At 37.5% G+C, this 13,028-nt stretch overlaps 1 protein-coding gene across 1 annotated transcript in view; it reads right to left on the bottom strand.

Annotated features, from left to right (window-relative positions):
- Positions 1-13,028, bottom strand: part of LOC108709434 (potassium voltage-gated channel subfamily D member 3) — a 584,836-nt gene that overhangs the window by 546,456 nt on the left and 25,352 nt on the right. The window contains exon 2 of the mRNA XM_018249242.2: positions 7,903-9,075. Within this exon, the coding sequence (XP_018104731.2) occupies positions 7,903-9,008 (1,106 nt within the window). The 5' untranslated portion in view covers positions 9,009-9,075. The remainder of the gene's footprint in view (positions 1-7,902; positions 9,076-13,028) is intronic.

Genomic DNA, 13,028 nt, shown 5'->3' on the forward strand with positions numbered 1-13,028 from the left:
GAACCCATTTGACAAAGTAAGGGATTTTTTTTAAAACCTGCAGTTTTTTCAAAAAACTATATATGTAGTTTGATTAAACGTGTTTAGCTTGTACTGGTCAGATTGTTAATATGTGTTTGATTTTGGCTGTGATAGGTGCCCTTTAACTGAAAAAAGTGTTTGGACAATGAACAACCCCTTTAAGGCATAGTAGAGGGATGTATCTACATCTAGCCCCAAAGGCTCAAACATTCCATAATTTTCCAACATATTATCCTGGTATTCATTGGCTAAGGATTCCAAGATGCCCAATGTAGTCTTATCATGAATGTCAAGTCAATAGTTATGTTAATTTACTATCACGCTTGCTATGCAGCACACCTGCAGTTACAATCAGCAACCTTCAAATCAAATCTTTGCTTTAATTAAAACTTATTGTTGATTGGCTGTTATAGTTTAGGAACAACTGTCCTGGTGCAAATTAACATCTGTGTTAGTCCAGATGCATTTACTGCTCACTGTACACTCAGAACATTAATCTGAAATATGAACAATCATATTTACAACCATTTGAACAGATGTGTATGTGTTGGCAGATTTTAGTTTAGTGTTTTTTTTATCGCCATAATTAAGAATTTTTTACAGCAGCCCAATGTGGCACTGATGACAACACGCTAAACAATACATTTGTTTGGCATAGGGTTTACCCGCATTATGATGCAATTTATTAGCCCTCAATGGAAAGATGACTTTGAACGCTCTACATATTTTGTGTGCTGAAATTACATTAGCAATTAACGTAAATTTATACAAGTTTCTCACATTACGTTTGTGGTTGTATGAACATAAATATTTGTACATAAACTGTAAATTATAATGTGGATTACAGAAAAAGTTCACTGCTGATGAAGCCAGTGAAATTTTGTTGTGAAACTAACATAGTAACATAGTAAATTAGGTTGAAAAAATATACACATCCAACAAGTTTAACCTCTTGACTTTTTTTAACCTGCCTAACTGCTAATTGATCCAGATGAAGGCAAAAAGCCCCACCTGAAGCCTCTCCAATTTGCCTCAGAGGGAGAAAAATACCTTCCTGACTCCAAAATGGCAATCGGACTAGTCCCTGGATCAACTTGTACTATGAGATATCTTCCATAACCCTGTATTCCATCACTTGCTAAACAGCCATCCAACCCCTTTTTAAAGCTATCTAATGTATCAGCCAATACAACTGAGGGAGAGAATTCCACATCTTCATAGCTCTCTCTGTCAAAAAAAACGTTCTGAATATTTAGGCAAAACCCTCTTTTTTTCTAATTGGAATGGTTGACCTTGTGTCAGCTGGAAAGACCTACTGGTAAATAAAGCATTAAAGAGATTGATATATGATCCCCTTATATATTTATACATAGTTATTATATCACCCCTTAAGCGCCTCTTCTCCAGTGTGAACATCCCCAATTTGGACAGTCCTTCCTCATAGCTAAGATTTTCCATATCTTTTACCAGCTTAGTTGCCCTTCTCTGTACCCTCTCTAATTCAATAATGTCCTGTTTGAGCACTGGAGACCAAAACTCTATGGCATATTCTAAATGGGGCCTTAACAGTGCTCTGTACAGTACGAGAATGACCGCCTCCTCCCGTGAATCTATGCCACTATTAATACAGCTCAAGACCTTATTTGCCCTTGATACTGCTGACTAGCATTTCTTGCTACAGCCAAGTTTCCTTTTCCATAATGGATTTGCCTAGTGCAGTCCCTTTAAGGGTATAAGTGGCTTGGCTATTTTTACATCCCAGGTGCATTACTTTACATTTATCAACATTGAATCTCATTTGCCACTTAGCTGCCCAGATTGCCAGTTTAACTGGCACAAGCCTAGACCCACGAAGTAGTAATGCCGGCACAAGCCTAGACCCACGAAGTAGAAATGCCAGAGTCAGGTTGTAAAAGAGTTAAAAAAGCTTACATTTTATTGTCTATAATTAAGAAAACAGGCCTGATGCCTTTCGTGTCTACCAAGGACACTTACTCATAGGCTGAACATGAAACAATACATACACAGTATTTAAAATAGAAATGGCCAATGGGAGATGAGTGGGTGGAGCCACTCGATGTGTCAGTTAAAGAGACAACTACAAATCCCAGAATTCAATGAAAAAGACACACTTCCCAGGCCAGCGTACTACATAGGTTAATTTAATTATAGAATACAAAGTGTTAAATTGTAATATGTAAATTATATGTGCATGTATTGTAAGCTTTTTTAACTCTTTTACAACCTGACTCCGGCATTTCTACTTCGTGGGTCTAGGCTTGTACCAGCTTCTTTTGAAGTTTTCCTGGTGTTTGACTCCCCTTGCTGAAGGTCTGGGCATGTGCACCCGGGCCCAACGGTGATAGCGGTAAGCTCATATAGGACATTTTTAAATGCAGTAGATACTGGTTAAATCATTGTGTTTACTTTTTATATTTTCAGATTGCCAGTTTGTCAAGATCCTGTTGCAAGGATGCCACATCCTGGATGGAATTAATTAGGCTGGATATCATTATTTATTATTATTAACATGTATTTATATAGCGCCAACATATTGCGTAGCACTGGATAATTTTTCCCAGGTGCATGAGTTTACATTTATCAACATTGAATATCATTTGCCACTTAGCCTCCCAGATTACCAGTTTGTCAAGATTGTGTTGCAAGGATGCCACATCCTGGATGGAATTAATTGGGCTGGATAGTTTTGTTTCGTCTGTAAACACTGATACATTACTTACAATAACCTCCCCATAGTCATTATTGAACAAGTTAAATAAAAGTGGACCCAATACCGAGCCCTGAGGGACCCCACTAAGAACTTTACTCCAAGCAGAGAATGCACCATTAACAACCACCTTCTGTACCCTATCCTGTAGCCAGTTTCCTATCCATGTGCAAACAACTTCATGAATCCCAACAGACCTTAGTTTAGAAAGCAATCATTTGTGGGACATAGTGTCAAACACTTTGACAAAATCCAAATAGATCACATCTACTACCCCCCCCATCCAGCATCTTACTTACCTCATTATAAGCAATCAAATTGGTCTGACATGACCTATCCTTTATAAAGCCATGCTGATTGCTGCTCATAATGCCATTCACTAGGACAAAATTTTGAATGAAATCCTTTAACAAGCCTTCAAATAATTTGCCCACCACGGACGTCAAATTTACTGGCATATAATTGCCAGGCTGAGATCGTAATCCCTTTTTAAATATTGGAATGACATCAGCTTTTCTCCAATTCATAGGTACTATACCAGATGAATGAGAATCTGAGAAAATCAGAAATAGGGGCTGGTCTAAAACTGAACTAAGCTCTCTTAGAACCTGGGGTTGTATGCCATCAGGTCCTTATATTAATTTGTATTAAAGTGTAGCACTATAGTAAATTGAGTGCACCTTACTCTACTATAAGCTTCACTCCCAGTACATATGCTCCGGATGAGACCTTAAAACCTTAGGGAGTGAGCGTTTGCAGTGATGTGGAAGCAGAGGGTAGTGCAACTGTAACTGTATTCAGGGTGCAAATAATTGGGCGCCAGTGGTTCTTATTACTTAGAACAGATTTATTGAACACAATACACAATCCTCAGTAGAGTGTACATAAAGAGAACATTGGCAGGATCATACAGTACATTGAATATGCAGTACTCACAGCACCTTTGGTCAGTATGATTCTCCTCAGACATAGGAACAATACATGCAGCTTTGAGGAGGTACACCCAGCTTTCAGCCTTTTCCCTAAGTGGAACCTGAGGGGAATACTATCTACCCTAGGTCTGTACACTTATATCAGTGATATTAATCCCACTACAATCCTCGTAGGAGCCTCAAGCTGCTCAGCTAAATAATCAAACTGTCTGTCACTCCTAGAGCGACCTATTAAAGATATAAACTATACTGACTAAACCCTATTTTTAGGTTCCACAGGGGTCCTGTCTGCTTGCTCAGACCAGGAATAGCACAAAATTGACACTGAAAGCATGGCTTCAGAAGCTTTTATACTCTATCACAATGCCATCTGCTGGTCACTGTGAGAAACAGCTTAAAGCAGGAATAGGAAACAGTTACTCCTCCCAACTGTATTTTAGGACCCAGTTAGATATCTATAACAATAGGGGACTGCCTACTAAATAATACTAGGGGTGGCTATTGTACACATCCCTACAAAAGCTTTATGAATCATATCCTGAGTCAGCCATTGACTAGACTGAGCTAAGCCATCAGTGCAGCTATGAAGTGAGCCTGGGAACTCAGACTCCTCTATTGTATACCCTGAAGAAAAGAACTGATTTAGCACATTTACCTTTTCTGTATCCATTACAACCATACTGGTACCATTATTTAAAGGAGCAACACTCTCAACCACATCTTTTTTCGATTAATATACTAAAAAAAACTTTTTGGGGTTATTCTTTTCTTTTTTTTTTCTTTACCTTCCGGGTTGCTGATTTACAACATTTATTATAGTGTTTATATTCATTAAATGCAGCTTCTGTCCGAACAGACTTGTAGTTTTTAAATGCCTTCTTTTCTTTCTTTCTTTTAACTTCTTTACTCCTATAGTAAGCCTAATAGGGTTATTCTTAGCGCTTCTACATTTACTTCTTAAGGGAATAAATTGAGAACAGTAATGATTTAATATAATTTTTAAATGACAACCATTTCTGTTCTATGTTTTTAGCTGAAAACATAATGCCCCAATCAGTGTTCTGAAGGGCAGCCCTCAAGGCACTTAAATTAGCTTTTCTGAAATTCATGTTTTTTGTTGCCCCAGTGTATATTTGTTTTTTGCACCAGACATTAAATATCACATTATGGTCATTATTACCCAGGGGTTCAATGACTTTGCATAAGTTATGGGTCATTTGAGATCACTAGATCCAGAATAGCATTTTTTTCTGGTTGGCTCCTCAACAACCTGTGCCATAAAATTGTCATGCAACAAGATTATAAACGTGTTCCCATTAACTGATCTGGCATACTGTTGCTGTTTGGCTAATTAAAATCCCCATTATCATTAGTTTACCCAAACTAGCAGCCTTTTCTATTTGCATCAGGAGCTTAGCATCCTCCTCCTCACTTACATTAGGGGGTCTATAGCATATCCCTATTATTAATTTGCTGGACTCTTAACAATTGGTGAAGAACTCCACCCATAAGACTTCTGCCCACCATAGTCTAACATAGCCTCCTACTTTATATAAACTTTTAAATCCTGCCTAACAAACAGACATACCCCTCCTCCTTTTCTACTGCCTCTTTCCCTCCAAAACAAAGTATAGCTGCTGATATATACTGTCCAGTCATGTGACTCATTCTGAAGTGAAAACATTTACTCATCCCTAATTAAGTGAATGGGGGGGGGGATTGACCATTGTCTTCATATTGTTTGTTTGCATTTTTATTCTCCATTTTAATATTTTTTTGTGTACCTATACATTTTTTGTAACTATGACAATATAAAGAACAGATAATAAGACAGTAGAGTTCAAACCTAGCCCTCAGCCTGCCAAATGGCGCCACATTCCTTTCTGTGGCACCACCACAGGCCATCTTGATAACCTTTCTAATTTTCACTACGTGCAGTTCTGATCATATGCACTGTCGGGCCAGAACAAAGGAAAACTAGCATCAGGTCATCCCTGTGTAATATTTTTTTTGACCCTGTGGACATATGAAATGAATATCCTGATGGTCATGCTACAAAGTGAAAACCTTAAATAAATAGACTAGTATTGTGTGCCACAAAATAGTTTCATATATGCTGGAAATCTTACATATATTAGCCTAATTCACCCCAGAAGCTATTGTCGCTTCTGTACTACTAAGATATATACCTCATTTCTAGTGATGAGTGAAATTTTTCACCAAGTTTCATCTCAAAAATAAGAAAATTGAGGCAAAACAAAAAAAAATTCACGTGCTGCATTGGGCAACAAAAAACGCCATGCATTTTGACAAATTTTCACAGTTTCACGATTTTTGGTGAAGTGAAATGAATCAGATTTGCCCATAACTACACTTTTCTCCCTTGAGCTTTGCCCATTAGCTCAGCGCCTCCCACATTACAGTTGTAGCGCTATAGTAAACTGGGCAGGGCAGTTTTAGCTACATTCCTTTGTGGGCTGAGACCACAGATGAGCTCTCTTTCTCAGGGGTAAGCCCTCGCAATGCGGTGGAGGCAGGGTGTAGTGTAACTGTAACTGGGTGCGATAGCACAATGATGGGCGCCAGTAGTTCTTTAACGTTTGAACCAAGAACTGTGTTTATTGAACAATAGCACATAGATCATTCAGCACATTGATCCACAATGGAGTATAGAACATACATAGCAGCATAAAGGAAGCATATACTCACAGCATGTATAGGCTGAATCTCCACAGGCAAGGGAATATACAGCAGAGAGTAAGTTGACAGCATGTGATGGGTATTGCCCAGTTTTCAGGATATCTTCCAGTGGCAGACTAGGGGAACTCCTATCATCCCTATCTCAACACTTGGTTCCTTACTCCGGGTCAGTAATACCCTGGGATCTTAATCCCTCTAATCTCCTCGGCGGAGCCTTGAGCTGCTCAACTAAATAACCTCTCTATCACTCCTAGAGCGATCTATAAACGAGTATAGCTGTCTAATTACTAGGGCCAAGGCGCCTAGGGTCGACACTACCCATTCCCTTCCAGCCTGCTTGGTTGGGCTAAAGCAATGGACCCAGAACACATGGTTCCTAAACCTTTTATACTCGGGCACAGTGCCATCTGGTGTATACTGTGTGAACTACAGGGGTTACATAAGCACAAGGTCCACATAAGGACCCACTGAGGTGTCCATATTACTAGGGATGTGCCTGTCTGTAATGTGTAAGGATGTCTAAGATTTTCACATCCCTAAACAGTTCTTATTCATCGATTTAATCATATAACAGACAAGTCTCCATTATGAATGGTTCAATAAGATACATACATTCACACTTCTTTTTTAAATTCACAAAATTATTTTCCATTCCCCCCCACTCTCATTTAGCACTTTTTTGGATCTCTTTGGAAATATAGTAGTGAATCTATATACAGAAAATATTTTTCGTATAATTTATCAGTATTACAAATGGTATTTGTCTATTTGTAATGAGGCATTGATGTGAGCAGTGACATCATACTGATAGAGCACTTGAGACATAGAATCACAGCTTCCAACTATACTATGGCTAAAATGCCTTCCCATGCACTCATCTCCATGACTACTTTTAGCTTCATGTCTGATAAATTGGTTGCCAGCTATAAAAATAAAAGATGTTTACATTTTGGATGCATTTCCTTTTATAATTTCCTTTTATACTGCAGATTTGTTAGTGTTTGCTGATGCCTGATCCTCAGAAATTGGATCAGATAGCTCTGAGATACTTATGTTTACAAGCAATGTTGCTAGGATGCAATATGGAACAAAGAGTGATAAAGAAAAAGAACACATATTACATATTTTCTATGTTTTCTTCTCCTTTAAACCTGTAAAATGGTAATTTTTCAACATAACAGTTTGTGCTTTTATTCTCCTTAATTGCATATATTTGAAATGTATACCTACAAATCTGCCTGATTCCCAAGACAAAAGTCACCTCCATCTCATCATCAGAAACTAATCAAGGAAGCCACTACAAGTGAGAGGCACTGCTATTTTACCCCAGCACTATCTCATCAATATTTTGTGTGATTGTGTAAACTGCTTAGCGAAAAAAGGAAAATGCATTTGAAATCCCATGACAGTGTCATTAAATATCACTGTGGAGGAGCTGAAATCTACCTGAAAAAAGAAAGGTTCCAAGGCTGCAACACATTTCTTGTGTTGAATAAATATAATAAGGGAATCACGACTTACCCAAGTGTTGTCATTGTAACAATAGTATACCAAAAGGAAGCTGGGATGCTTGTGAATTTGCTGGATGTTGACCCTTTCTCAGCATAAAACATCACAGTGGCAAAGATAATGATTGCCATGGTCAATGAGAAGAGCAGGAATCCCAGTTCAGAGGCACAACTCTTTAGGGTGTATCCAAGGATCCTTAAGCCCTGGGAGTGACGTGAGAACTTGAAAATTCTGAAGACCCGGAATACCCGCAAGGTGACGAAAGCGCCACTCACATCCTCATTGTTGGTCATTACCAAACCAATGTAGTATGGCATGATAGCCACTACATCAATGATGCTCATGACACTTCTCATGAACCTATAGCGGCTTGGGGCTGCAAAAAATCTCAAAAGGTACTCAACTGTAAAAATCATGACACATGCAGTGTCCAGGCAAAAGAAGGCTACATCAAATCTTTCACCACATGGAAGCTCCTTATTTCCAGGCACAGTGCCACAGGGCACAGTTTCTACAACATTGGTGATAACCGATACTGCAATAAAGAAGCCAGTTACATAGTAGAAGACTAAGGCTAAAGTGCTGGTATGGGGATTTTCAAAGGCTCGCCAAATTGTCTGGCGTAAAGTAAGTGAAGGCATGGCTTCTTGATTGTTCTCAAATTCATTATCATCCATCAACCTTTCTGCATTTTCTCTTTTTCTGTCTTTGTATTCTTCATAGCAGCAGTCCCCTATGATTTCAGGCAATATCCCATAAAAAGCAAGTTCTTCGTCATAAGCAGAGATACACTCATACCTGGGGTAATGCAGCTTGCCTGTTCTGTAAAAATTAAGGATGCACCTGAAGACTTCAGGATCACGGTCAAAGAAGTATTCTTTGGTTTCCTCATTCAAGAAGAATTCCTTCTCAGTGCTTCCCAGTAGTGTATCAGGGTACCTCTCCAGGGTAGTTCTCCAGGTCTGGAACCGTCGCCCGCTGACATTTAGAATTATCACCTCATCTTGTCTTTTGTTCTTATCAGCTGGTACCAATGGCATGGGGCAGTTGGCCACTGGCATCCACCCAATTGCTGCTGCCCTTGCAAAGGGCAGCCATGCTACAACCCCAGAAGCCATAAGGGCGCCAAGTCTGGTGGGCAGCTTAAGGATTTTTAAAACCAGTTTGATATTAAACCATGACCATCTGTAAGAAAACAGTAGAAATATATATATATTACTCGGCAAGATAATCAACACCAACATACAAATATAGGCACTATACTGCCTGCTCCAAAGTGCACCATGTCTTTGAGCATTCATAAAATAACTTCAGTAAATGGCATTGATTCATTGTTCACAGCTCAAAATTACAGGTTGCTTTAAATATTGGCTTCTTGATTGAAAAGCTCCTGAGGACTACACAAAAAAGCTTTTAAAATTGGCTCTCAAAATTACTTCCAAAAAAGAAAGAAAAAAATAAATTAAGAGAAAATGCTTGAATGACAAACTGTGCATATCAACAATGTGACAAATTTAAACGGAAGCAAATTTCCTTATTCTATTTTAATACTGGCATTCGACAAGTGAAAGATTTTGCAATTGAGTAATAACAATTTAATATTACTACAAGAGAACAAAGCAAGACTAATCCTTTCATTGTATACCAAAAGGTTGCCATGCACTGCAATTAACAATTTTACACTAAGGATTGAAACGTTTAAGGATAACATGTTACTGTCTTTACTCTTTTTGTATATTTTCAATAGTTTAATCCCTAGTTTAATCCTAACTGTTTGAAGAAATCCAATCTGCAACCCCCCCCCCCAGAGTGTTACTAAAATAATAAAACTCAGCAATAAAGGTATTGGGATCCATTTTCTGGAAACCCTTTATCCAGAAAGCTCTGAATTAGGGGAAGGCATGTCTCATTAAAAATGATTTCCTTTTTCCCTGTAATAATAAAATAGTACCTATACTCGTACTTGTACTTGATGGTAACTAAGATGCATGAATCCATATTGGTTGTAAAACAATCCTCTTCTGTTTATTTAATACTTAAATGTTATTTTAAAAGACTTAAGTAATATAGGTACAGATAATGCATAGAATTAATAGATGTTGCAATGTCAGGCAAACTTCAGTCAAACTTCTTTCAAGTCATTATATGGTCTCTTAATTCATTACAGTGAAAAATTTTGGACAAAAATTACATGATGCCAGTCATAGTTCTATGTATCCTCTGGGAATGGCAAACTTATTTTTGAGGGAAATAGTTAAATTCGTTGTTGAAGGTTTCACAGGGCTCACAGGATATGATCTGAGGTTATGAATCAACAGGTGTAATTGCTTTTGTCTTCCAAGTCCCATAAAAGTGCAGCTCGAGAATCAGAGAAGCAAGGGATATAAATACACAAGCTGGAGGTTATTTATTTAACCCTTATTGAAGACAAAGGAATGGCACATGGGGCAGCAATTTAATCTCTGAACATCTTTTGTGTGAGTTGTTCATGCAAGGCAATACTTTAATATTTAATAAGCACTTTGTTCCGGTTAACAAACACACTCATGGCCACAAAGGTAACATGGCAGCTGACTATATGAAATTTATGGTAATTAAAAAACAAAAAAAACACACATATTCTAAAGAGATTTAGAGGAGGCTTTGCATATTACATGCAGTGACAAATATTACTGCAAAGACATACAGTAGATGAAGGTGTTTTCTGTGAAAAAATAACAGTTCCAAGAACAGTCTGCAGCCAACCAAGAGAGGTCCAGAATAGACATTATGCAGCACATCAATGCTTATGACAATTGAAGTTTTAGCTTTATAATAATTAGTACCATCTTAAGAACCAGTCTAAACCTGTCTACAAGGAGTCGCTTGAATAATGTCTTAATTTGCATTATGCCTGCTGTGCAATAAAATGTCTATCATGCTAGCACACTCAGGCCTCTATATACTCATGGTGTCCAATTTCCTTGTAGCGCCTTAAACAGTAAAACACTGCACACAATCAGAAGTGAAATCTTTTGACATTACTCTGTCTGCACTAGGCAGGTTAAAATCTATACTATACTCTAAAGCTAATTCTCATTAGTGTAACAACTCCTCTGTGAACTTGCAAAGGAGAATTGAAACTATAGAACAGGGGCAGCTAATTTTGGCCCCCAAGGACTAGTTTTAGAGACTTTTAATTAATACATACACAATGAATTAGATCATCCTTAATTATCACATTGCTTAGACTGAAGCCACCCCAAAAATATGGCCTATATTCAGTGCCCTAGAGCAATAGTGTACACTCTAGCCTGTTAAATTGCAAAGCACAGCAGACAGCAAATAAACTGTTAATTAAAAATATGAAACCATAAACAAGCTGCATCTATCTATCTATCTATCTATCTATCCCATAATAAAGCATGGAAAGGGATTTTAAGAGACACATTCATTATTAGTGTGTAATAGTGTAATCATAGGAAATTACAAAAAAGGATTAAGCCCCACATCTCTCTTCATCATAGTGTGTGTGCCCATACAGAATGTGCACTATATTCTTATTCATATGTTTGTTTTTTATTCTACTGGACTATTTACAAAGAAGGATTTGCAATGAAATAATTAGAACACTATCTTTACAACCCTGCTGCAAACAAAATAGACACTGGAGTCTTAAACCCTCTGCGGACTGACAAACTGTCCATAAAATTTACCTATTGAAATTAATTTAAACCTGAAATGCCCAGAACCATTTCCAGACATAAGAGGATTCTATTGTACAATGCTCACAAACTGTGCATCATTTGTCACAGCAAGCAAGATAACATCATAACCTCACAACATATTGCCATTTCTATGAACTCAGAGATCTTTTTCTCATATACCTTCACCCCTCAAAATCACACACACACAAAAAAAACAACCTAGACGGAGTGCAAAAGTGGGGAAGTGTTACTTATAAGCAATGTAAATTGACTTCCCAAACAAATGCTGTTTCATTACCTCCTTTGTGCAGTTTTACAATTTTGTGGGAAATTGAAAGCAAATAAATATATAAGGGTGATGTGATAAAAAGCACAATATTTGCTTTTTCCTATTTACCCACAACAACAAATGACATGCTTTCAAACAGCATAACAGTAACAGGTGCAAACAGTTGGGTAGCTATGGGTCAACAGAGCTGGAGTAAACTTTGTACCTGTTATTACATCTCTTGTGGCAAAAGAAGCAACTTATTTACTACCAAATCAGTTAAAATAAGTTTGCCATTCAAGCAGTTTATCTTAATTTATTTTTTTCTTGTTTTTTTGGAATTCAAGTAATTTTGAGATCCAATTTTAGAAGCTTTTTTGTGTAGTCCTCAAGAGCTTTTCAATCAATAAGCCAATATTTAAAGCAACCTGTAATTTTGAGCTGTGGCCAATGAATCAATGTCTACTCAGAGCCATTTTTTGAAGTTATATGAATGCTCAAAGACATGGTGCACTTTGGAGCATATCACATGCAGTGAACCCTGCAATAACATTCAATAGATGAAGGTGTTTTCTCTGAATAAATAAACATTTGCAAGGCTAAAAGAACAGTCTGCAGCCAACCAATAGAGGTCCAGAATAGACATTATGCAGCACATCAATGCTTATGACAAGTGAAGCTTTAGCTTTGTAATAATTAGTACCATCTTAAGAACTCTCAATCTGTCTGCAAGGAGTAGCTTAAATAATGTAAGTCTTAATTTGTCTTAACATGGGTCAAAAATTGTTCATATTGTTTGTGCTATATGACACTGGTACAGCATGATAAAATGTGTTATGCTGGCATGGGATCTCATAACTAGAATCACATTATCCAGAAAGCCTTAACTTATGGAAAGGCTATTCTTACGGAAAAGTGTTTTCTTTTTCTCTGTAATAAATACTGTACCTTTGAATTAATCCTAACTAAGATGCATAATCCAAATTGATGCAGAACCATCCTATTGGTGTATTTAATGTTTAAAAGTGATTTTAATGGTTGTACTGTAAGGTATGGAGATTACAGAAAGACCCCTTATCCGGAAAACCCCAGGTCCCAAGCATTCTGGATACTAGATCTTACACTTGATGTTTTCAGCCTTAGTTGTGCCCAGAAACTGCATTATGTTGGGGCATAATGTGATC

The sequence above is a fragment of the Xenopus laevis genome, chromosome 2S (genome assembly GCF_017654675.1).
Source record: "Xenopus laevis strain J_2021 chromosome 2S, Xenopus_laevis_v10.1, whole genome shotgun sequence".
Taxonomy (NCBI): Eukaryota; Metazoa; Chordata; class Amphibia; order Anura; family Pipidae; genus Xenopus; species Xenopus laevis.